This window comes from Mustelus asterias, unplaced genomic scaffold, assembly GCF_964213995.1.
Source record: "Mustelus asterias unplaced genomic scaffold, sMusAst1.hap1.1 HAP1_SCAFFOLD_1467, whole genome shotgun sequence".
Classification (NCBI taxonomy): Eukaryota; Metazoa; Chordata; class Chondrichthyes; order Carcharhiniformes; family Triakidae; genus Mustelus; species Mustelus asterias.
This window is the reverse complement of record NW_027591412.1, coordinates 1-25,090: the sequence shown is the minus strand read 5'-3', so window position 1 is coordinate 25,090 and position 25,090 is coordinate 1. Positions and strand designations below refer to the sequence as shown.

Genomic DNA, 25,090 nt, shown 5'->3' with positions numbered 1-25,090 from the left:
AATAGTTTGTGACCAGGTTGTGCAACATGCATTGAAATGTGGCAATATGGAAGTTGGTTCACTCAGTTGGCTGGACAGCTGGTTTGAGATGCACAAAGTCTCCAACACGTCATGAAAGCCCAACCCTTTCAACCTTTCCCCTGGCCTGAGGTGTGGTAAATCACCGCCAGTGAGTTCTCCCCCTCAAAGGGGAGAGCAGCAGATCGTCATCTGGGACTGTGGTCACTTTCCCTTTACCGATGTTCAACTTTATTTCCCTTCCTCAATTTCTGCTCATCTCCAAGAGACTCGAGCGAAATGCACCCAATCTTTCAACACCAATATTACACACACAATACTGGAGCAATTGGACATTTCACACAACACCCAATAGCTGGTAACAAGACCAAACAAAAACTGTTCCAAACAAGAGTGGTGGCACCAGCTGACCCACACAAATATATAACTTTAAAGGAATATTCGTCTATCCATCCAGCTGACTCTCTTTCTCTGTCTATCTAACAGAGAGATTTTTCAGTGCAGTAACAACTGAAACAGGGTAAAATGTAGGAATAAGAAAGACAGGAACTTGTGTAAAATAAAACTGAGACACAGGTGAGTTGAGTAATGAATGAAACAAGGCCGAACACAGCAGTATCTCCGATGATGCTGAATGTAAGAGAAACAGATCAAATCTATTCCTGGGGAAGTGCAGCAACAGCTTAGAAATTGTCGGGTGTGGTGTAGATAGAGGCATGGCTGCGTGCGTTAATAACTGTGACTTCACTGAGTGCATTGGAAACAGTGACATAGTTGAGTGAAGCAATAACTAAGTAAAGACCAATTGTAGTATATACAGAGGGATAGCCCCATGCATTAAGAAGAGAAACTGTATCTAGTTTATAGGGGTGGCACAGTGGTTAGCACTGCAGCCTCTCAGCGCCAGGGACCCGGGTTCGATTCCCGACTTGCGTCACTGTCTGTGTGGAGTCTGCATGTTCTCCCCGTGTCTGGGTTTCCTCCGAGTGCTCCGGTTTCCTCCCACAGTCTGAAAGACATGCTGTTCGGTGGATTGGCCATGCTAAATTCTCCCTCAGTGAAGCCGAACAGCGCCGGAGTGTGGCAACTAGGGGATTTTCACAGCAACTTCATTGCAGTGTTAATGTAAGCCTACTTGTGACACTAATAAATAACATTGAAACTGTATAAAGTGTTATATACACAGATACAGTGCTGAGGTAAAGAGAAATGGAGACATGCTCCACACTCATTACCCAGACATGGTCTAGTTTATTTTTTATAAAGAGTGACATGGTTAAATGCAGTGATAATTTAAGCAGGTTCCCTCCCTAACAGCACTGTGGGTGTACCTACACCACATAGACAGCAGCGGGTTGAAGACGGCAGCTCACCACCACCTTCTCCAGGGCAACTAGGAATGGGCAATAAATGCTGACCTAGCCAGTGACACCCACATCACAAGAATCAATAAATATTCATCTAACCCAGCACATTGTCCAATGAAATATCAATCCATACATGGTATTAATACAGTGAGAACTCAAAAAGGGTTGATTGTAGTGTCCACAGCAGCATGGTGTAATGTAGTATTCACTGAGACAACTGAGCGTATAAACAGCGACTGGGTTGAGTGCAGTGATAACTGGGAAAGGAGCGAATGTCCGGGATTCTCCGGCTGTTCACTCGTGGGGAATTCTCTGCTCTCGTTCCCCTGCCTCTGGTTTCCTGCTAGCGTGAGGTGACTTCAATGGGAAATCCCATTGACAGCGACAGGACCAAAAACTCCCTCTGCTAGTGAACGGTGTGTCACCTCTCACTGCCCAGAAAGCTGCTGAGGGGAGACTGGAGGATCCCAGAAACTATGTTAAAAACAGCCACATTGGCAACAGCAGGAAAATATTACCTCTCAAACTCAGTAATATTCACAATGATATTCTCCAATCAGCTGAAGGGCAGAGATTACTGATACAAGGCCCAGATTGTAATAACTGAAAAAGGTTTATGGCAGAGATTACTGATACAAGGCCCAGATTGTAATAACTGAGAGAGGTTTCGGGCAGAGATTACTGATACAAGGCCCAGATTGTAATAACTGAGAGAGGTTTCGGGCAGAGATTACTGATACAAGTCCCAGATTGTAATAATTGAGAGAGGTTTAGGGCAGAGATTACTGATACAAGGCCCAGATTGTAATAACTGAGAGAGGTTTCGGGCAGAGATTACTGATACAAGGCCCAGATTGTAATAACTGAGAGAGGTTTCGGGCAGAGGTTACTGATACAAGGCCCAGATTGTAATAACTGAGAGAGGTTTAGGGCAGAGATTACTGATACAAGTCCCAGATTGTAATAACTGAGAGAGGTTTAGGGCAGAGATTACTGATATAAAGACCAGATTGTAATAACTGAGAGAGGTTTCGGGCAGAGATTACTGATATAAACCCAGATTGTAATAATTGAGAGAGATTTATGGCAGAGATTACTGATACAAAGCCCAGATTGTAATAACTGAGAGAGGTTTAGGGCAGAGATTACTGATACAAGTCCCAGATTGTAAGAACTGAGAGAGGTTTAGGGCAGAGATTACTGATACAAAGCCCAGATTGTAATAACTGAGAGAGGTTTAGGGCAGAGATTACTGATACCAGGCCCATATTGTAATAACTGAGAGGTTTCAGGCAGAGATTACTGATACAAGGCACAGATTGTAATAACTGAGAGAGGTTTAGGGCAGAGATTACTGATACAAGGCCCAGATTGTAATAACTGAGAGAGGTTTCGGGCAGAGTTTACTGATACCAGGCCCAGATTGTAATAACTGAGAGAGGTTTAGGGCAGAGATTACTGATACCAGGCCCAGATTGTAATAACTGAGAGAGGTTTAGGGCAGAGATTACTGATACCAGGCCCAGATTGTAATAACTGAGAGAGGTTTAGGGCAGAGATTACTGATACCAGGCCCAGATTGTAATAACTGAGAGAGGTTTAGGGCAGAGATTACTGATACAAGGCCCAGATTGTAATAACTGAGAGAGGTTTAGGGCAGAGATTACTGATACAAAGCCCAGATTGTAATAACTGAGAGAGGTTTAGGGCAGAGATTACTGATACCAGGCCCATATTGTAATAACTGAGAGGTTTCAGGCAGAGATTACTGATACAAGGCACAGATTGTAATAACTGAGAGAGGTTTAGGGCAGAGATTACTGATACAAGGCCCAGATTGTAATAACTGAGAGAGGTTTCGGGCAGAGTTTACTGATACCAGGCCCAGATTGTAATAACTGAGAGAGGTTTAGGGCAGAGATTACTGATACCAGGCCCAGATTGTAATAACTGAGAGAGGTTTAGGGCAGAGATTACTGATACCAGGCCCAGATTGTAATAACTGAGAGAGGTTTAGGGCAGAGATTACTGATACCAGGCCCAGATTGTAATAACTGAGAGAGGTTTAGGGCAGAGATTACTGATACGAGGCCCAGATTGTAATAACTGAGAGAGGTTTAGGGCAGAGATTACTGATACCAGGCCCAGATTGTAATAACTGAGAGAGGTTTCGGGCAGAGATTACTGATACAAGGCCCGATTGTAATAACTGAGAGTGGTTTAGGGCAGAGTTTACTGATACAAGGCCCAGATTGTAATAACTGAGAGAGGTTTCTGGCAGAGTTTACTGATACAAGGCCCAGATTGTAATAACTGAGAGTGGTTTGGGGCAGAATTTACTGATACAAGGCCCAGATTGTAATAACTGAGAGAGGTTTCGGGCAGAGTTTTCTGATACAAGGCCCATATTGTAATAACTGAGAGAGGTTTCGGGCAGAGTTTACTGATACATGATCCCGGCAGGATTTACTGTTTGATAATCCAGCTGTTTGGCCCTGCTATGAGCACACCTTCCATGGCCATCAAGGCTGGAAGTCGGCCTTGAACCCTTGAAGAATGAGAGGCGATCCCATTGAAACAGACTTAAAATTCTTACAGGGTGTGACAGGGTGGATGTAGATTGGATGTTTCCCCTGGCTGGTGAGACTAGAACCAGGGGACACAATCTCAGAATCAGGGGCAGACCATTGAAGACTGAGATGAGGAGGAATTTCTTCACTCAGAGGGTGGTGAATCTTTGGAATTTTCTATTCCAGGGGGATGTGGAAGCCCAATCATTCAGCATGTTCAAGAGGCAAATCGATTGTGTGAAATAAAATAGGAATCTGTGTGTGTGTGTGTGTGTTTGTGTGTGTGTTTGTTTGTGTGTGCGTGTGTGTGTGTGTGTGTTTGTGTGTGTGTTTGTGTGTGTGTTTGTTTGTGTGTGCGTGTGTGTGTTTGTGTGTGTGTGTTTGTGTGTGTGTGTGCATGCGTGTTTGCGTGGACATGTTTCCGTGTGTGTTTATTACTGTGTGCGTCTGAGTGTTACTGGGTGTGAATATCTGTTTCTGTGTGTTTTCATAGAATCCTAGACTCCTACAGTGCAGAAGGAGGCCATTTGGCCCATTGAGTCTGTACCGACCACAATCCCACTCAGGCCCTATCCCCATAACCCCATGCATTTACCCGAGCTCGTCTCCCTGACGCGGAGGGACAATTTAGCACGGCCAATGCATCCGAACCAGAACGTCTTTCAGACTGTGGGAGGAAACCGGAGCACCCGGAGGAAACCCACGCAGACACGGGGAGAACGTGCAAACTCCGCACAGACAGTGACCCAAGGTGGGAACCGAACCTGAGTCCCTGGCACTGTGAGGCAGCAGTGCTAACTGTGTGTTTGGTGTGTGTGTGTGTTTATTGTGTTTGTGTGTGTGATTTGTGTGTGTTTTATGTGTGTTTGTTGTGTGTGTGTGTGTTTTGTGTGTGTGCGTGTTTTGTGTGTGTGCGTGTTTTATGTGTGTTTGTGTGTGCGTGCTTTGTGTGCGTACGTGCACCATGATCTGTTTGAATGCTGGCGCAGTATCGATGGGCCAAATGGCCTACACCTGCTCCTATTTTCCTTTGAGATTTAAATACATTGACACACATGCACGCTGACACACACACACAGAAAGATACACACAGTGTTGACGTATTTATTGACCACTTAATGTGACTGAATGCTACACATCCCAGTTTACCAAAGACACACAATATTCAGCAGCATTGTAAACAGCGCAGCTGGAAACATCAAATTGGGGATTTGGTTTGAAAAAGGGTCAAAGCCTCTCTTGCTAAAGGCTGTTTGTCTATATTGTGCTGACAGTGATACACTGCCATCCTCTGCTGCCTGCTGGACATTGCTCCAGCCGCAGAGAGAGTGAAGTAGATCAGAAACTCACTGGGAGAGAATGTAGCTTCACACAGTATCCATCCAAAATGACAGGAGCATCAGCACACACACAAGCTCCGTGTGGAGACTGAGAGGGGCTCAGTGTGGAACACAAACCTTCACACTAAACCTGGAAGGACATTGATAAAGAGTTTAAAACAAAACTTCAGCAAATGTTTTGAAACATTTTGGTCCGTGGAAAAGTGCAGTGTGTAAAAAGCTGAAGATGTTTCCATTTCACATCTTCCTGCTTTGGGGAAATGGGAGTTATCTTTGCACTTACAAGGATATGGGGAGGGAGGTGTTTGAATGGACATTCAGCTTTTTGGGTGATTAAAGTGTTAACTTTGTTTCCAGAAGCTGTTTACAGTGATTGTCCCGAGAGATTGTATTGTTTCAGTGATGTCGACGTCTCCAATACTTCAGACAGAGGAAGGAAGCAATTTACAAAAGGAAAGATTGGGGGAATCACTACATTGAGGGTGTGAGGCCTCATCACTCTCTGTCTGGTTTTGTTCTGAAATCTTTACATTTTTAAACACTGAAACCTCTTGCCCTTGTTGGGAATATCACTGCGGTTTGAGAAAAGCAAACACTGATCCCACACTAAACACCCCCCCCCCCCCCCGCCCCCCAACTCAGGACTGAGCAGAGAGTGTGAAATGTGACTGGTGTCAGAGTGGATTGTCAAACAGAAGGGATTTGAAAAATCTCTAAATGATTCATTGATTAAAAACTCTAACATTAATGTCCCGCATCATAAACATCTGCTTCATTCTTGTATCTTTCTTTTACAGATCAAGTGATGGGTTGAATTTTGGACGGTGTAGATTTCCCTCAGCTGATTATTAAGCTTTCTGATTGACACAAATACAATATCTGCTGTCGGTGACTCCAACAGTGAAATTCTCTCAGTTTATCATTCTGAATCTGTCACTGAGACAATTGTGGGCGGTAGTTCAGTTTTCAGTGTGAAATGTAGAAGGTAACTTTTGTTGTAATGTAATTGTAGTTAATAGTTTTCCTGTAGTTTAAATCTCAGGTATAAATTAATAACTTTTCTCGTTCCTGATTCACAATTGTTCATTTCCCGTGATGTTGAGCTCTGGTTTTCTCTTTCTGGTGTCTGGTACAGCTGTACAGATATTGGGCAGCTCAGAGCAGGGGGGGGTTCAGATCTCATTGTGAAGCTCAAAGGTCAGATTCACTTTTGTTAACTTTAAAATCAATTTTCCTGTCAAATATTCTCTGAATTTTTAAATAAATATTGAATGGAAAATTAAATCTGACTTTGCCAAACTCTCTTTCTGTATTTCTCTGAACGGTGATAAGATTCCACCCTGGGGTTGTTTTCCGTGGAGCAGAGGAGGCTGAGGGGGAACATGATGGAGATGGATAAGATTATGAGAGACATCGATAGAGTAGACGGGAAGAAAGCTTTCCCCTTGCTGGTGGGATCAATGACCAGGGGGTATAGATTTAGGGTAAGGGGCAGGAGGTTTACAGGGGATGTGAGGAAAACCTTTTTCACCCAGAGGGTGGTGGGAGTCTGGAACTCTCTGCCTGAAAGGGTGGTGGAGGCAGAGACCCTCAGAACGTTTAAGAAGTGCTTAGCTATGCATTTGCAATGCCAAGGCTTACCAGGCCGTGAGCCAAGTTGGGTGATTTGTCTTTGACCGGCACAGATGCAATGGGCCGAAGGGCCTTTTCTGTTCTCTAGACCTCCATTGCTAAAACACAACCTCACTGACCCAGCTTCTGGTCATCCATCCAAATCTCTCCCTCCACAGCTCGAGGACAAATCCTGCCGCGCAATCTTCCTTTGAAGTGGCTTTGGACATTTCATTCTCCGTGAGGACTTGTCCGGACAGTGGTTGCTGTTGTTGTGTTTGTCTCAGTGTCAGCTCAGAAACATGGACAACATGTGAGAAATGGCCGTCTCCCAGTGAGTGTGAGGACAGGGCAGGCTTTGAGCGAGGCCTGGGCCGCTCCCTGAAGGACACAGGGCCACCATTGTGCTTTTTGCTGACAAACAGAAAGCTTTCACCCCTCTCTCTCTCTCTCTCGTGTCTCATCTCACTCACATTCTGCCCCTTCCATTCACTCTGTGCTGCTTTCTGGAGGAGGCTGCCAGCTTTATCCGCCACAGAGCATCTGCCAACAAGAACATCAGATGAAACTTTCCATTCCCCACGTCCCTCTTTCCTCTCTGCTCCTCGCTGTCTTTCCGGGGGAAATGGGATGGGAAGCTGATGGGAAAAGATTTGCAGGGCTCCAGGGACAAGGTGGAGCAGTGGGACTGGCTCGATTGCTCTAGCAGAGAGTCGACACCAGCTGAATGGGCTGAATGGCCTCCTTCATTCTGTGGCTATTCTATGGTTGACTCACAATCTTTTCCCAAAGGTAGGGGAGTCTAAAACTCGAGGGCATGGGTTTAAGGTGAGAGGGGAGAGATACAAAAGTGTCCAGAGGGGCAATCTTTTCACACAGAGAGTGATGAGCGTCTGGAACAAGCTGCCAGAGGTAGTAGTAGAGATGGACACAATTTTAGCTTTTAAAAAGCATTTAGACTGTTACATGGGTAAGATCGATGTAGAGGGATATGGGCCAAATGTGGAGAATTGGGACTAGCTTAGGGGTTAAAAGAAAAAGGGCAGCATGACAAGTTGGGCCAAAGGGCCTGTTTCCATGCTGTAAACATCTATGACACTATGACAACTTGTCATTTGGGTCTCAACTTCAAGTCTCTAGGTGTCCAGATCACCAACAACTTGTCCTGGTCCCCCCATGCCGACACTATAATTGAGAAAGCCCACCAACACGTCTACTTTCTCAGGAGGCTAAGGAAATTTGGCATGTCAGCTACGACTCTCACCAACTTCTACAGATGCACCATAGAAAGCATTCTTTCTGTGTCACGGCTCGGTATGGTTTCTGCTCTGTCCAACACTGCAAGAAATTACAAAAGGTCGTGAATGTAGCCCCGTCCATCACGCAGACTAGCCTCCCATTCATTGACTCTGTCTACACTTCCCGCGGCCTTAGAAAAGCAGCCAGCATAATTAAGGACCTCATGCACACATTCTCTCTTCCACCTTCTTCCGTCAGGAAAAAGATACAAAGTCTGAGATCACGTACCAACCGACTCAAGAACTTCCCTGCTGCCCTCAGACTTTTGAATGGACCTGCTACATATTAGATTTATCTCTCTCCACACCCTACCTATGACTGCAACACTACATTCTGCACCCTCTCTTTTACTTCTCCCCGATGTACTCTATGAACGGTATGTTTTGTCTGTACAGCATACAAGAAACAATACTTTTCACTGTATCCCAATACATGCGACAGTAATAAATCAAATCAAATCAAAATCCTCCCAATTCTTTCCTCCACGATAGGTCGCAGCATTTAAAGAACACGCCCAGGGCCCAGTGCTGAGTCTGAGGGTATGTGACTACAGTAAGGTGAGTGATACAGGAGGGTCTCACTGTCTGAGGGAGGTGAGTCTTAGCCGGGGGGTGCGTGAGTGACCCAGGTTAATCTGACACTCCAGGGACAGTTGGAATGGAGCTTTCCCCCGGGCTGTCCCCTCCCCGTGTCTGCGTGGGTTTCCTCCGGGTGCTCCGGTTTCCTCCCACAGCCTGAAAGATGTGCTGGTTAGGGTGCATTGGCCGTGCTAAATTCTCCCTCAGTGTAACCCGAACAGGCGCCGGAGTGTGGGCGACTAGGGGATTCTCACAGTAACTTCATTGCAGTGTTAATGTAAGCCTACTTCTGAGACTAATAAATAAAGTGAAACTGAAGGTCAAGGTGCTGCTGTGACAATGCACTCTTGTTTAAACACTCTGCAATGCTGAGACTGGGAGAAGTGACCAACAGGGGGCAGCATTGCAGCTTCTGTCCCCCTATTGAAACTGGGATTGTTGCTCCATCTGCTGCACAATCCCAACCCCATCCACTGGGGGCAATCTGGACAATGGCTGCAGACAGACCTCACTGCGCACGCGCAGCAATGACACGCACCGACGGCGGCCATTTTGCGTTGCCAAGGGAGACGGCCAGCGGCCATATTCCGTTGCCAAGGGAGACGGCGGCGGCGACCATCTTGCGTTGCCAGGGGAGACGGCATCAATGCGGCGGCGTCCCGCGCGCTGACCTCTGGGTGCATTCCCGTCCCGCACATGCGCACAGGCCGCCCCGCCCCCTCGACAGACCCCCTGTTGTCCCGCCAACGAGCATGGGCCGGGCCGGAGTGGGCAAGAGGTGGCACTGGGAGGAGCAGCCCCCGGCAGCGTCACAGCGACACCTGGTGGCCAGGAAGGGCAATAGCAGCAGCACAGTCTCTGCCCAAAGGCTTCCCCAGTTCAGCTGCTCAGAGACACTGGGAATGTCTTCAAGTGGAAACTTCAGCTTCTCACATTCACCCCCTGTGTGCAGTCATTGTTTCCTAGACAACCTCTGTAGTGACATCACAAACAACTTGTTCACATTGAAGGCCATGGCAATCTGGACCATTCGGCTTCAAAGCCATTGAGCTTTGAAATTTCAATTGAAATGTTGGAGATGAGAGTTTATCGATGCAAGTCATGTTGCATGTGGAACGCTCACGATGCCACAATTAGAGCGGTGCAGACATCTCACAGGGTTGTGTGACTGGAGGAGATGTCAGAGACGGGCTGGTTAAATATAGAGGGACACGGTCTGAAGCTAAGTTTTGGGTAAAAGATGGTAGTAATGTTGTGACATTAATTTAGCTTCAGATAGTTGCTGGGGAGGGGGATAGAGAGGTTGGGGAGCGATGTTTGTATTGGGGCAATCTCTCTCTCTCTCTCATCATGTATAGATATGAATCCATCTCTCACTCTCTATCTCTCTTTACCCATTGTGTCCAGAGTCTTGTGAAGGCGCAGGCCGGTGGCAGGTGATTACTGCCGAGGAGGACAGCCTTCAGCGCACTGGAGCTGCGTTGCTGCACGGATAGCTCGAGGCACCTCTGCCTCCGACAGCATCATCTTCCACACGTGTGTCTCTTCTGGACTGTGTGTGTGTCGTGTGTAACTGGTGGGGACGATACAATCCAACTGGAACATGGTATGGTGGGAAGGTCTTATGAGCAAAGGCTGAGGGACTTGAGGCTGTTTTCGTTAGAGAGAAGGTTAAGAGGTGAGTTCTCATCATAAACCCGCTGGTCGCCTCCATGCTGTGGTACCGGCTGGTCCCTTTGACCCCTCCCCCTGGCTTTGTCGCCGATATCCAGAGAACCCTCGTGCGGTTCTTCTGGGACAATCGACTGCACTGGGTCCCTGCTGCGGTCCTGTATCTCCCGCTTGAGGAGGGCGGACAAGGTCTGGTGTGCCTCCGCACTCAGATAGCGATCTTCCGCCTCCAGGCCCTGCAGAGGTACCTTTACGTTGAGCCCCCTCCACAGTGGTGTGCCATGGCGACGTATTTCTTCCGCCAGTGGCACGGCCTCAATTATGACGTGCAGCTCCTGCATATCGAACTGGGGCGTGCTTCGACCGCCCTGCAGGAGTTGCCCGTCTTTTACCAGGGCCTCCTCACTGTCTGGAACAAGGTCGCCTCGCGACGCAGCTCTCCCCCGTCAGGAGTAGCGGCTCTCGTGCGAGAGCCGCTGCTCAGGAATCCGCTCCTCCAGCCGTATAACTTCAGGTGGCTGGCGGAGAGGGGGGCTGTGGACGCCGGGGTGACCAGAATCGGGGACGTGCTCGATGGCGGGGGGGCGGGCTGGATGAGTTCCCGCATGCTGGCTGAGCGCGCGGGGACGACCGTCCGGCGCGTGACCAAAGCCATCCTAGACCTTAGGACGGTCGTGCTCGGCCCCGAAACTGCACGCAAACTTGAGACGGCGCAGGCGTGCGGTGGGATCCCGCCCGAGCGTTCCCCTGTTCGGGCGGAATTCCACATTGGCCCAAAGCCTCAGCCCCCTCCCCTGGGTGAGGTGCCCCACAGCCTGAGCCGCCTCGCGGAAATGCCCTCCGTGCCTTTTTCTACCGCGCGGAGGCGTTTCCTGTGCGGGCTGCTGCTGCACACCCTCCACTACCGCCTCCTCGCCTGTCGCCCGGATACACCTTGGCGGGCCTTGTTGCCGCCGGGCGGCGGAGGTCCCCGCTGGAGGTCCCTCTACGGAGGGATCTCCCCCAATTACGTTGGGGACCTGGGGTGGAGGGTGATGCATGCAGCAGTTCCGCACAACCGTAGGATTCACTGGTTCACGGGCTCCGAAGACTGCCCTTTCTGTGGCCTTGTGGAGTCCGTGGACCATGTCTATGTTGTGTGTCTTAGGCTGCACTCCCTTTATGTTTTCCTGAAGAACCTTTTATTGATGTTTTGTTTGCACTTCAGTCCCACGCTCCTGATCTACGGACACCTGGTGCGGAGAGGGGAGGGTCGGGATGGCGACCTCCTCGTGAACCTGCTCCTGGGCCTGGCGAAACGCGCCATTTACCGGTCCAGGCAGCGGGCGATCGAGGGGGCCGTCCATCCTGACTGTCTGCCCCTCTACCGCGGCTACGTTCGCGGCCAGGTGTCCCTGGAGAGGGAGCATGCGGTGTCCACGGGCGAGGTTGACGCTTTCCGTGCCCGCTGGGCACCGCAGGGGTTGGGGTGCATTATTGACCCTAATAATCACATTTTAATTTGATGTTTTTAAGTTTCCTTTGCATTTTGATTTCTGTTCGGGCTGTTCCCCCTCCTTTTTGGGGAGCTGCCCCTTTTACTTTGTCCTGATTTAATTTGAGTTTGTTTACTTGGTTTGACCTAAAAAGAGGTCTCTCTGAATGAATATTGAGTACAGACAGACTCAAACTTCCTTCTGTCTCCCACATCTGTGAGTAAAACACTTTCTTTCATTCCCCTTTCCATTTATTTTCTCATTCTGGGGGAAATTGGGGACTTGCAGCAACTGAAGGGAATGAAGTGAATCCAGGGAGGCTGCAGACTCTGGAAAGGTTGGCCCAGGTTTCTCTCTTTCTGACTTAAAGACATTGACATCCTTTGCTCCCTCAGCTTGACACATTTATTTGTTTGGCTAAAAGGATGGTCTCTTTCCGAATGTTCACAATTAAAGGGCTGGTTCCCCAGGAGATGGCTGACATTTAAGAGAACAATAAATTAATATAGGACAGAGATATGCCTCGTGTTGTTATATTGTAGATTTGGTATATTATTTATGGTTCTGTAACAAAGTACATTTATTATTATTTCTCATCTTGTAATGTAACACTGAAGCTATGTTATATATTTCCACTCATCGAGTCATTACAGGGCAGGAGTCCATTCAGTAACTCAATCTGAATCAGTAAATTTGCGGACGACACAAAATTGGCAGGACTTGCAGATAGTGAGGAGCATTGTCAGAAGCTACAGAAGGATATAGATAGGCTGGAAATTTGGGCCAAGAAATGGCAGATGGAGTTCAATCCTGATAAATGCAAAGTGATGCATTTTGGTAGAAATAATGTAGGGAGGAGCTATACGATAAAGGGCAGAACCATAAAGGGTGTAGATACGCAGAGGGACCTGGGCGTGCAAGTCCACAGATCCTTGAAGGTGACGTCACAGGTGGAGAAGGTGGTGAAGAAGGCATATGGCATGCTTGCCTTTATAGGACAGGGCATAGAGTATAAAAGTTGGGGTCTGATGTTGCAGATGTATAGAACGTTGGTTCGGCCGCATTTGGAATACTGCGTCCAGTTCTGGTCGCCACACTACCAGAAGGACGTGGAGGGTTTGGAGAGAGCACAGAGGAGGTTTACCAGAATGTTGCCTGGTATGGAGGGGCTTAGTTATGAGGAGAGATTGGGTAAACTGGGGTTGTTCTCCCTGGAAAGATGGAGGATGAGGGGAGACTTGATGGAGGTGTATAAGATTGTGAAAGGCATAGATAGGGTGAACGGTGGGAAGCTTTTCCCCAGGTCAGTGGTGACGTTCACGAGGGGTCATAGGTTCAAGGTGCAGGGGACGAGGTTTAACACAGATATCAGAAGGACATATTTTACACAGAGGGTGGTGGGGGCCTGGAATGCGCTGCCAGGCAAGGTGGTGGAGGCGGACACACTGGGAACGTTTAAGACTTATCTAGATAGCCACATGAACGGAGTGGGAATGGAGGGACACAAAATAATGGTTTAGTTTGGACCAGGGAGCGGCACGGGCTTGGAGGGCCGAAGGGCCTGTTCCTGTGCTGTATTGTTCTTTGTTCAAATCCATGCCGACTCTCTGTCGAACAATCCAGTCAGTCCCATTCCCTTTCTATATTCCCTTTCCTCCTGCAACTTCATTTCCTTCATGTGCCCATCTAATTTCTGAAATATATTAAAGGGGACAGTAAACTAATATCGGACAGAGACGTGTCTGATGTTTTTTTATTCATCCTTGGGACACGGGCATTGCAGGCTGGGCCAGCATTTATTGCCCATCCCTAATTGCCCTTGAACTGAATGGCTCGCTGGGCCATTTCAGAGGCTGGCTGAGAGTCAACCACATTGCTGTGGCTCTGGAGTCACATGTAGGCCAGACTGGGTAAGGACGGCAGATTTCCTTCCCTAAAGCACATTAATGAACCAGATGTGTTTTTTTGGTCAATCGACAATGGTTTCATGGTCATCAGTAGATTCTTAATTCCAGATTTTGTTTTTAAATTCAAATTCCACCATCTGCTGTGGCAGGATTCGAACCCGGGTCCCCAGAACATCAGCTGAGTTTCTGGATTAATAGTCGTGATAATACCACGAGGCTATCAGCTCCCCTGTTGTTATATGGTACAGATTAGATATATTATTTATAGCTCTGTAATAAAATACACTTATTATATCTGGCTGTGTAATTTTGGACTGCAGTTATATTATATATTTCCAACAATCTCTTCCCTCAGAGAATTGTTAGTATCTAGATTTCTCTTCCATAGGGACCAGTGGAGGGATTGAATATATTCAAGGATGAGTTAGACAGTTTTTGAATGACAAGGGAGTCAATAATTATTGGGAACAGGCTGGAAAATGGAGAGAAAGCTCAGATGAGGAAGGATTTCTTCACTCAAGGACGTGGTGATGTTTTGGATTCTCTACCCCAGAGGACTATAGAGCCTCAGTCATCAAGAATTTTCAAGAGAGGGATTGATAGGTTTCTGGATATTGAAGATATCGATGGATATGGGGGACAGTGTGGGGAAAATAATGCAGAGGTAGATCAACCAATAATCTGAATGAATGGTTGAGCAGACTCGATGGGCCGAATGCTGACTGCAGCTCCTATTTGTTCTGATTTCTGTGCTGGACAGGAAGCAGTGAGCATGGATCTGTCAATCAGCCTCAATCAGCACCTTCAGGAGAATTGGGAGGGTGAATATTAGATACAGCAGAGTGAGAATGGAGGGAGAGTGTGTGGGATGGAGATTTACAGCTTTTGGGGAATGGGAGAGGAAAGAACGTTCATTAGAATCATCGAGTTCTTACATCTTATCAACCGTCCCTGAGCCTTCACAATGAATCCCACTTCTGAGGACACCCTTATCTCTGACTTGTCTGTACTGCTGGCAGTCTCACAAAGCAGCTGCCTGTGTGCTGATACGGGAGGCCCTGCTCGGCAAGTTTAATGCTCCATGATTGTGTCTTTAATGAATGCTCCATAGAAACTAGAAATGTAGATTTGAATTTCAATCGTATTCTGAATTGCGATGTTTTTTTCTAAATTGACTTACAGGATATTAGACAAGGAGAAATCAGACAGAAATCTTCAACATCACATCTAGATCTGACAGAGTGACTCGATTTCTTGGGACCTGAAATCATCGGTCGTTGAATCTCGCAGGAAAAATATTTGTTTGGCCTCTTGGCTTCAAAAGATTGTAAATATCGCTGTGACGAGAAATGCACTGAGATACACACACCCGAGTGAGAGTGTTCCAGTGCACTGAGTGTGGAAAAAGCTTTAACCAGTTATACAGCCTGAAAATACATCGCAGCATTCACAGCGGGAGAGACTGTACCCGTGTTCTGTGTGAGATTTAACTGATTATTTAACCTGGAGAGTTAGAAGGACACCCACACCATGGAGAAACCATGGAAATGTGGGAACTGTGGGAAGGGATTCAGGTTCCCATCTCTGCTGGAAATTCATCAACGCAGTCACACTGGGGAGAGGCCGTTCACCTGCTCTGTGTGTGGGAAGGGATTCACTGACTTACCTAATCTGCAGAGACACCAACGAGTTCACACTGGGGAGAGGCCATTCATCTGCTGTGTGTGTGGGAAGGGATTCAGTCAGTTATCCAGCCTGCAGAAACACAATCTCACTCACACCAATGAGAGACCATTTAAATGCTCTGACTGTGGGAGTGGTTTCAAAAGCTCTGGGGAACTGCTGTCCCACCAGCGCGCTCACATTGAGGAGAGACCGTTCAGCTGCTCTCACTGCACAAAGAGATTTAGAACTTCATCCAACCTGAAGATACACCAGCGAGTTCACACTGGGGAGAGACCATTCACCTGCTCTGTGTGCGGGAAGAGATTCACTCAGTCATCCCATTTTCAAACACACCAGGGAGTTCACACTGGGGAGAGGCCGTTCACCTGCTCTGTGTGTGGGAAGGGATTCAGTCAGTTATCCAGCCTGCAGAAACACAATCTCTCTCACACCAATGAGAGACCATTTAAATGCTCTGACTGTGGGAGTGGTTTCAAAAGCTCTGGGGAACTGATGATCCACCAGCGCATTCACACTGAGGAGAGACCGTTCAGCTGCTCTCACTGCACAAAGAAGTTTAGAACTTCATCCGACCTGCGGAGACACCAACGAGTTCACACCGGGGAGAGACTGTTCACCTGCTCGGTGTGTGGGAAGGGATTCACTCATTCATCAAACCTGTGCAGACACAATCTCACTCACACCAATGAGAGACCGTTTAAATGCTCTGACTGTGGGAGTGGATTCAAAAGCTCTCAGGATCTGGTGTCCCACCAGCGCATTCACACTGAGGAGAGACCGTTCAGCTGCTCTCACTGCTCAATGAGATTTAGAACTTCATCCAACCTGCAGATTCACCAGCGAGTTCACACCGGGGAGAGGCCATTCACCTGCTCTGTGTGTGGGAAGGGATTCACTCAGTCATGCAGCCTGCAGAAACACAAAGCCACTCACACCAATGAGTGACCGTTTAAATGCTGTGACTGTGGGAATGGCTTCAAAAGCTCTCAGGATCTGGAGTCCCACCAGCGCATTCACACTGAGGAGAGACCGTTCAGCTGCTCTCTCTGCACAAAGAGATTTAGAACATCATACAGCCTGCTGAAACACCATCGAGTTCACACCGGGGAGAGACCATTCACCTGCTCTGTGTGTGGGAAGGGATTCACTACTTCATCCCACCTGCGCAGACACAAAGTCACTCACACTAATGAGAGACCATTTAAATGCTCTGACTGTGGGAGCGGATTCAAAAGCTCTCAGGACCTGGTGTCCCACCAGCGCATTCACACTGAGGAGAGACCGTTCAGCTGCTCTCACTGCACAAAGAGGTTTAAAAGGTCATCCAGCCTGTGGGAACATCAGCGAGTTCACACTGGGGAGAGACCATTCCCCTGCTCTGTGTGTGGGAAGGGATTCACTCAGTCATCCAGCCTGCAGAAACACAAAGCCACTCACTCCAAGGAGAGACCCTTTAATGCTCTGCCCGAGAGGCCGGCTTCAGAAGCTCTCAGGAACTGATGATCCCCGAGCACATTCACACCGGGGAGAGGCCGTTCAGCTGCTCTCACTGTTCAAGGAGGTTTAGAATATCACCAACACTGCTGAAACACCAGTGAGTTCACACCGGGGAGAAACCATTCACCTGCTTGGTGTGTGAGAAAGGATTTACTCAGTTATCCAGCCTGCCCAGACACAACATCATCACACCCAGGAGAGACCCTTTAAATGTGGGCGTGGCTTCAAAAGCTCTCGGGAACTAATGTCCCACCAGTGAGTTCACACCAGGCAGAGGCTGGTCACCTGCTCTGACTGGGAAGGGATTCACTCAGTCAGCAAACTTGGTGAAACACCAGTGAGTTCACAAGTGATTACAGTTCTGGGATTATTCTTGTGAATCTTTCTTGCCCCTTCTCCAGTGTCTCTATTTCCTTTTTCTAAATGGAGATCACAAATAGAACGTAGAACAGTACAGCACAGGAACAGACCCTTCAGCCACCATGTTGTGTCGAACATGATGCCAAATTAAACTATTCCTTTCTGCCTGCCCTTGGTCCATATTCCTCTGTTCCTTGCATATTCATGTGCTTATTTAAAACCCCCTTAAACGCCCCTATCGTATCTGCCTCCACCACCACTCCAAGCTGCGCATTCCAGACACCTACCACTCTCTGTGTAAAAAACCTTACCTCTCACATCTCCTTTGAACTTTCCCCGTCTCACCTTCAGTGCATGCTCCCTGGTATTCGACATATCAACTCTGAGGGAAAAGATTCTATGTCTCTCATTTTATAGACTGCTATCAGGTCTCCCCTCACCCTCCACCGCTATCGAGAAAACAACCCTCGTTTGTCAGTCGCTCACACCCTCCAGTCCAGGCAGCATCCTGGGAAACCTCTTCTGCACCCTCATCAAAACCTCTGCATCCTTTCTGTAATGTGGTGACCAGAATTGAACGCAATATTCTAAGCGCGGCCCAAACAAACTTTTATAAAGCTGCAACATGGCATGCTGACTCTTGTACTCAATAAAGGCAAGCATGCCATATGCCTTCTTTAGTGACTAAATATTTGTGTGGCTAATTTCAGGGAGCTCTGGACTTGAACCCCAAGATCCCTCTGTACATTAACTGTATACTTATCCTTAATATTTGATCTCCCAAAGTGCAGCACCTCACACTTGCCCGGATTGAAATCCATCTGCCATTTCTCCGCTCATATCTGCAGCTGATCTACATCCCACTGTATCCTTTGACAACCTTCGACATTATCTACAACTCCATCTAGCTTTGTGTCGTCTGCAAGCTTACTAACCCACCCATCCACGTTTTCATCCAAGTCATTTATATATGTCACAAATAGCGCAGGTCCCAGTACAGATCCCTGTGGAACACCACTAGTCATGGACCTCCAGTCAGAAAAACACCCTCCACCGCTATTCTCTGACTTCTATGGGCAAGTCAATTCTGAATCCAAGTGGCCAAGTCACCGTGAATCCCATGCATCTTAATCTTCTGGATGAGCCGACCATGAGGGACCTTGTCGAAAGCCTCACTAAAATCCATGTTCACAACATCCACTGCTCTATCCTCATCGATCACCTTCGTCACCTCCTCGATAAAATCGATCAAGTCAGTAAGATGTTGACGGTGCTCCCACTGCAGTCCTGTGATGAAAATATAGACTGGTTGGTGAAATGTAGATAACAGGTAGAATTGATATCTAATGAGGACTTTATACTTTAGAAATGAATACAGGGCTCATTGTTACTAACGGGGAAAGAAGGGTTAAAACCCTTACCCAGAACCCTTTTCACACACACGTGGACATCTCTGAATCTGACGCACACCAAATGGAACGTTACACAAGGGGCTGGAATTCACTGGAATTTCTTAACAACCTTTCAATAGAAATGTCCTGGTACCGACTGTGACAAAGGACACAACAGACAGCAAGAACCAGGAGGAACCTTTAACACAGAGAATGTTAATAACCTTGTTCAGGACACCGGTGCCAGGCACAGGAGGATCCCAGGAAAAACGGAACATTTAATTTCTGTCTGTTTCACAATTCTAAATAACTAATTCTTTAACAAAGGAATGTTTAAAAACAGCATTGTGATATTCCAAGGTCAGTGTGTCTGGGAAAGGGGCACACTGATGTGTTTTTATTTTAAACAGGAGGATCCACTGAAAAGCAGCTCTGGACGATACGAGCACCTCCTGACCTACTTTCAATTCATTTCAAATCACCCATCACTTTCCCTGGAATATTCTTTATTCTTTCCTGGGATGTGGACACTGCTGGCAAAGCCCCAGCACACGTTGCTCAGCTCCTAATTGCCCCTGAACGGAGTGACTTGCTCGGCCATTTCAGAGGGGCAGTTAAGATTCACCCACATCGCTGTGTGGGTCTGGATTCACATGTAGGCCAGACCGGGTAAGGATGGCAGATTTCCCTCCCTAATAGGGAGCATGAAGAGGGTGAACTGGACAGATTTTTACAATAGTCGATAGTTTCATGGTCACCGTTTCTGAGACTAACTTTATATAATTCCAGATTGATTCACTGAATTCAAATCCCACCAGCTGCCTGTCCCCAGATCCTTTGCTGCGTCTCTGCATTACTCGGCCAGAGACATTCCCACAACCTCCCCCTGAATGGAATATTCCACAACCCCTTAGTTAAACAGGAAGGAGAAAAGAGAAAGGCTTTGACCTTTGGATGACCTCATCACCAACTACAGAAACCTTAAAGCTGACCATTCTGTAAAAGTTTATAAACTTTATTTTTATAAAACACAGAGTAAGAAACAGGTGAAAAGTAACGATGGACGTTGTGACTGACATCAGAAACATTGATTGACCGGATAAACACTCACTACATCACAGAGCGATCCTCAACCATTAAAGAATTGACCCACAATAAGGAATGAGAGAGCCTTATAAAAAGGGGCAGGAGTTTACACAGAGAGGCGACACCCACAGCTGCTCAGGATGATGGAATTCAGTTCAGGACGGGGATAAAGTGAGAAGCTTTTGTGATTCAAGACAGAAGTATTGAACAATCTGGAATCAGTGCTTCTCGAGCTTGCTGACTCGCCGAACACTTCAATTAATCTCATCATAAAAACCCCCAGTGTAAATAACATGGATTTGACTGACAAATGTTGAAGTGTTGGTTCAGAGACACAAGTTTCGACTTCCCATTTGAGCCTCAGGCACCTTTCTGTCTCCCTATTGCTCGTGTCAGTGACAGCCAGGCGACGGAGCTGAGGGCTGAATTTAGCTGAGAATAACGAGGCCTGTGCCTCAGTTGGGCGTCGCCCCCCCCCCCCTCCCCCCCATGGGCGTCTCACTAGTAGAGAGACAAGAAGGAGGACTGACTGGAAAATGAGCCTCCAGTCAATCTGGGCACGGGCGGGGTGACCAGGTCTGATGGTGACGTGACCCCCGGGGTTCAGTGTCCCTGTGTCCAAAGCGGGGAGTCGCGGGAACAGGGGACAGAGGAGCTGAAGAGAAACCATTTGTGTCCAGAACATTGTGAACATCCTTTACTCTGGTTGTCTTTGATCCTCAAGTCATTTTCTGTTTGTTTTAACCATGTTCTGTTTCATTAATAAACTTTTATAAGTAAAAATATTTGATTGTTCTGGACTTTTCCTGATGAGATTGATGCACTTTAGGGAAAGTGGGTGAGAGGTGTTGGCAGGCTCTTTAACAGAAAGTGAGTCCCTCTAAGGTAATTGGCAAAGGAGCCAGAGGGGGAGATGAGATTTTATTTTTGACACAGTGATGTTAGAAAATGGGGTTCAGGGAATCAATTAACCCTTTCTCCCCTTTTCCCAAACTCTGAAATGATTCCCAGTGATATCCCTTATTGGTGACGGTGGTTAGATTTTATTCAGTATCAATAAGAGCTGACACAGGCTAATGTCTGAGCAGTCGTATCAAAGTGCAGCAGCATTACCATTACACTCTGGGTAGAAGCAGCATCTCCACGGAAATGCTCCCTGCTCTGCCCCAGATGCCATGGCACCAGTCAATGCAATATGTAAAACCTCGACTAATCTCTGTGCTCGGGGAATCCCTTCTTATACTTTGTTACATCACAAAGACTATGGAGACTGATTTAACCCAATCATTGCCCGGCTAACATTTGAACGGACCAATTACAAAACCTGTCATTGAACCATCTGTACCCACACAAGCCACGTCAAACTCTCAAACAATTGTCTTCCCACGCTCCGTCCCTGGTACAGGGAGTCAGCATTCCCATGCCAAGTAGTGAAAACATGGTGGCCTTGACACCCAGGTATCATCCAGGATTCAAGGCCCTCTTGTTTTCTCTGTCCTCTGGGAGCTGTTTATCTCCCTGCTCCCACACAGCAAGTCGTCTGTTCTCAGCTCTGCTGGATTTCTGCTGAAGTTTGGCCCCTTTTGGATCAATAAAACATTTGGTCAATGACCCAAACCACAATTTCCCATCCTGTCACCTGTCAACCATCCTTACCCAGAGTGCAATCACAACAGGAATAAAAACAGGAGAAGTGTCACAATCAAATTCAAAATCAATGCACAGCCAGTCATAGATTTAATTTAATGTTCACTAATTAGCAAAAACACCTGAAGTAGGGGGTCCCCCAGGATTCTTACAGTCCACACCCTGAGGGGGGAGAACTCTCTCTCTGATCCTCACTCAATTTCACTCCGTTATTTTCCAGTTCTGTTCTGGCCCCGCCTGGGGTAACATCTACTCGATCTTTCCTACTTCTGAAGGAGCGCTGTGAGTTCTCGGTTACTAGTCCATAAGGACAGATGGTTCAAGCAACAGATCAAGCATGGATGTAAAAGATTCTCCAGCTCTCTTTACCCCTATCCAAGTTGTGGACAGTTCTTATTCAGTATTATTTCTCCCAATCCCTTAATTGTCCCAATCTAGAATATTATCCATTTTACTGTAATTTCACTCACTGTGTGAGCATGTGCAGTGTGTTTAATTGGATCCTGATTGTTTTGAACTCAGTTTCTCTCTGGAGTGTGTGTCAATGCCTTGATGATGTCACAATGTTGTCTCAATGCCCTGGCCACATTAACCATTTCATCTCCTGCTGTGTCTCAAGTAGCTGTGTGTGTTTGGGACCCGCTCTTCACTCCATCTCACCATGAATTTAGGCTTGCTATTTTTCACATGTAACAAATCACATCTGCACACTCACTCCGGTATCCCAAAATCATGTCACACATTCTTAACTCTCAGATGTGCTCATGAAATGACCAAAGTGAGTGTCTGTCTTTCTTATCTCCCCCTGTGATGGATGTTTCATGTAGTGGCCGGGCTTTCAAATGTGGATTTCCTTAAAACAAAGTTCATGAACAAAGATGTAAATATCACCAAGAGAAAGTGATCAACTTATTCATCCCATCGACACATTCCAGACTTTCACTAGAATGTAGGTGGAAACCAGATTGATATATTCCATTCAACCACACCCAAGGGGAGTTATTCCAATTCCCTTATTGTCCTGTATTTCTTACAACTAACCACAGGAGACCCAGGGACATGTTACAATAGTGTATTCATGCTTCAAGCCCAGAGGGAACTACCCCAGAGAAAGCTCTGGAGGAGCACCCTCCTGTGATACAGCTCTCACAGCTCAAAGTCACAGCTCTGACACAGCTCTCGAACAGAGTAATCACAGAGATAGCACTCTAATACAACTCCCAGCTCCAAGTCACAGATACAGACAGCTTACACAGTTATTCAATACACAGAACATTTAAAATTCCAATCTTGCCGACGTAGGTTAGTTCTTAAACCTTCACTCAAAAGTTTGTGAGAAAATGGTCCGTTTTTCTAGAAAGTAAACAACCTTGCTGGCAAGCCTCCTGATGTCAGCACCTTGATGTATTAGCAATTGACCAGCCTGTGATTTTACTCTAATGAAGGAGGGGGAGGGGGGGGGGGTTAAATCTATCCCCCGTTTACCAAATCCATTAATTCACTCTTACAGTCCAAATCTTTAACACAGAAATTAAACATTCTCATTTGGTTTCAGGTATTAACATATTCTGTTAGTTTGTTCTTTATTGTCGATGTCAGGCTGGGGTTGTTCCCCCTTGGATGTGGGGAGATTTGATAGAGGTGGACAAGATTCTGACAGGTTTAGATAAAGTGGACAAAGAAAAGCTGTTCCCATTAGCTAATGGGACAAGGACGAGGGGGACACAGATTTAAGGTTTTGGGTCAGAGATGCAGGGGGGACAGGGACGTGAGGAAGAATATTTTGATGCAGCGAATGGTAATGAGCTGAAACTCATTGCCTACGAGGGTGGAGGAAGTGGAGACAATAAACAATTACAAAGGAAATTGGATGGGCATTGGGGGGGGTTTCAAACAGAAATGCTGACTAAACATCTCTGAACTTCTCAACACCCTGTCACTCTGTGATCCATGTGAAATCTGAAAATAGGCTTTTAGCAGCAAGAATCAAAGAGCATCAGCCCACTGGAGGCAAAATCGTGCGACCGGTTGACCATCTGTGAGAATGAACAAAACGCAGTCCTGGACGTATTTGAGAGCTGAATTGTAACAGCAGAATCCAACCCCTGGAATCACTTGTGAACTCGCTGGTGTCTCAGCAGGCTGGATGAAACTCTGAATCCCTTCTCACACACAGAGCAGGTGAATGGCCTCTCCCCGGTGTGAACTCGCTGGTGTGTCCGCAGGGTGGATGAATCTCTGTATACCTTCCCACATTGAGTGCAGCAGAATGGTCTCTCCCCAGTGTGAACTCGCTGGTGTGTATGCAGGTTGCATAACTGAGTGAATCCCTTCCCACACTGAGAGCAGGTGAATGGCTTCTCTCCAGTGTGAACTCGCTGATGTGTTTGCAGGGCATATAAATCATTGAATCCCTTCCCACATTGAGAGCAGGTGAATGGTCTCACCCCGGTGTGAACTCGCTGGTGTACCTGCAGGCTAGATAGCTGAGTGAACTCCTTCTCACATACAGAGCAAGTGAACGGCCTCTCCCCAGTGTGAACTCGCTGGTGTGCCTGCAGGGTGGCTGCATGACCAAATCCCTTCCCACACTGAGAGCAGGTGAACGGTCTCTCTCCAGTGTGAACTCGCTGGTGTGACTGCAGGCTGGATAATTGAGTGTATCCCTTCCCACATACAGTGCAGGTGAATGGCCTCTCCCCAGTGTGAACTCGCTGGTGTGCTTGTAGGGTGGATGCGTGAGCGAATGCCTTCCCACACTGAGAGCAGGTGAACGGCCTCTCCCCAGTGTGAATTCGTTGGTGTCTCTGCAGGGTGGATACAATACTGAATCCCATCCCACACCAAGGGCAAGTGAATGGCCTCTCTCCAGTGTGAATGCGCCGATGAGCTTCGAGATACGATGGGAATCTGTATCTCCTCCCACAGTCCCCACATTTCCATGGTTTCTCCATGGTGCGGGTGTCCTTGTGACTCTCCAGGTTAAACAATCAGTTAAATCTCACACAGAACACGGGTACAGTCTCTCCCTGCTGTGAATGCTGCGATGTATTTTCAGGCTGTGTAACTGGTTAAAGCTCTTTCCACACTCAGTTCACTGGAACACTCTCACTTGGCTGTGTGTGTCTCAGTGCATTTCCCGTCACACTGATGTTTAAAATCTTCTGAAGCTGATAGACCAGGCAAACATTTCTCCTTCGAGATTCAGAGCCTGATGATATTCAGGTCCCAAGGAATCGAGTCACTCTGTCAGATCCAGATCTGACATTTTAGATTTCTGTCTGTGATTTCTCCTCATCTAATATCCTGTAATTCAATTTAAGAAAAACATCACAATTCAGTACATGATCAAAATTCAAATCAGTCAATTCTAGTTTCTATGGAACATTCTTTAAAGACACAGTCATGGAGCATTAAACTGTCCGAGCAGGGCCTCCCGTATCAGCACACAGGCAGCTGCTTTGTGAGACTGCCAGCAGTACAGACAAGTCAGAGATAAGGGTATCCTGAGAAGAGGGATTCATTATGAAGGCTCAGGGATGGCTGATAAGATGCAGCAATTCTATGATTCTAATGAACATTTTTTC

At 47.1% G+C, this 25,090-nt stretch overlaps 1 protein-coding gene across 1 annotated transcript; it reads right to left on the bottom strand.

Annotated features, from left to right (window-relative positions):
• Window positions 1-18,632: 18,632 nt before the first annotated feature.
• LOC144488327 (uncharacterized) lies at window positions 18,633-24,865 on the bottom strand. Its single transcript, XM_078206374.1, has 2 exons — window positions 21,665-24,865; window positions 18,633-18,666 (listed from the first exon to the last, which is right to left on the bottom strand). The coding sequence occupies exon 1, from the start codon at window positions 24,455-24,457 to the stop codon at window positions 23,615-23,617; it is 843 nt and encodes a 280-aa protein (XP_078062500.1). The 5' UTR covers window positions 24,458-24,865; the 3' UTR covers window positions 18,633-18,666; window positions 21,665-23,614.
• Window positions 24,866-25,090: the final 225 nt, after the last annotated feature.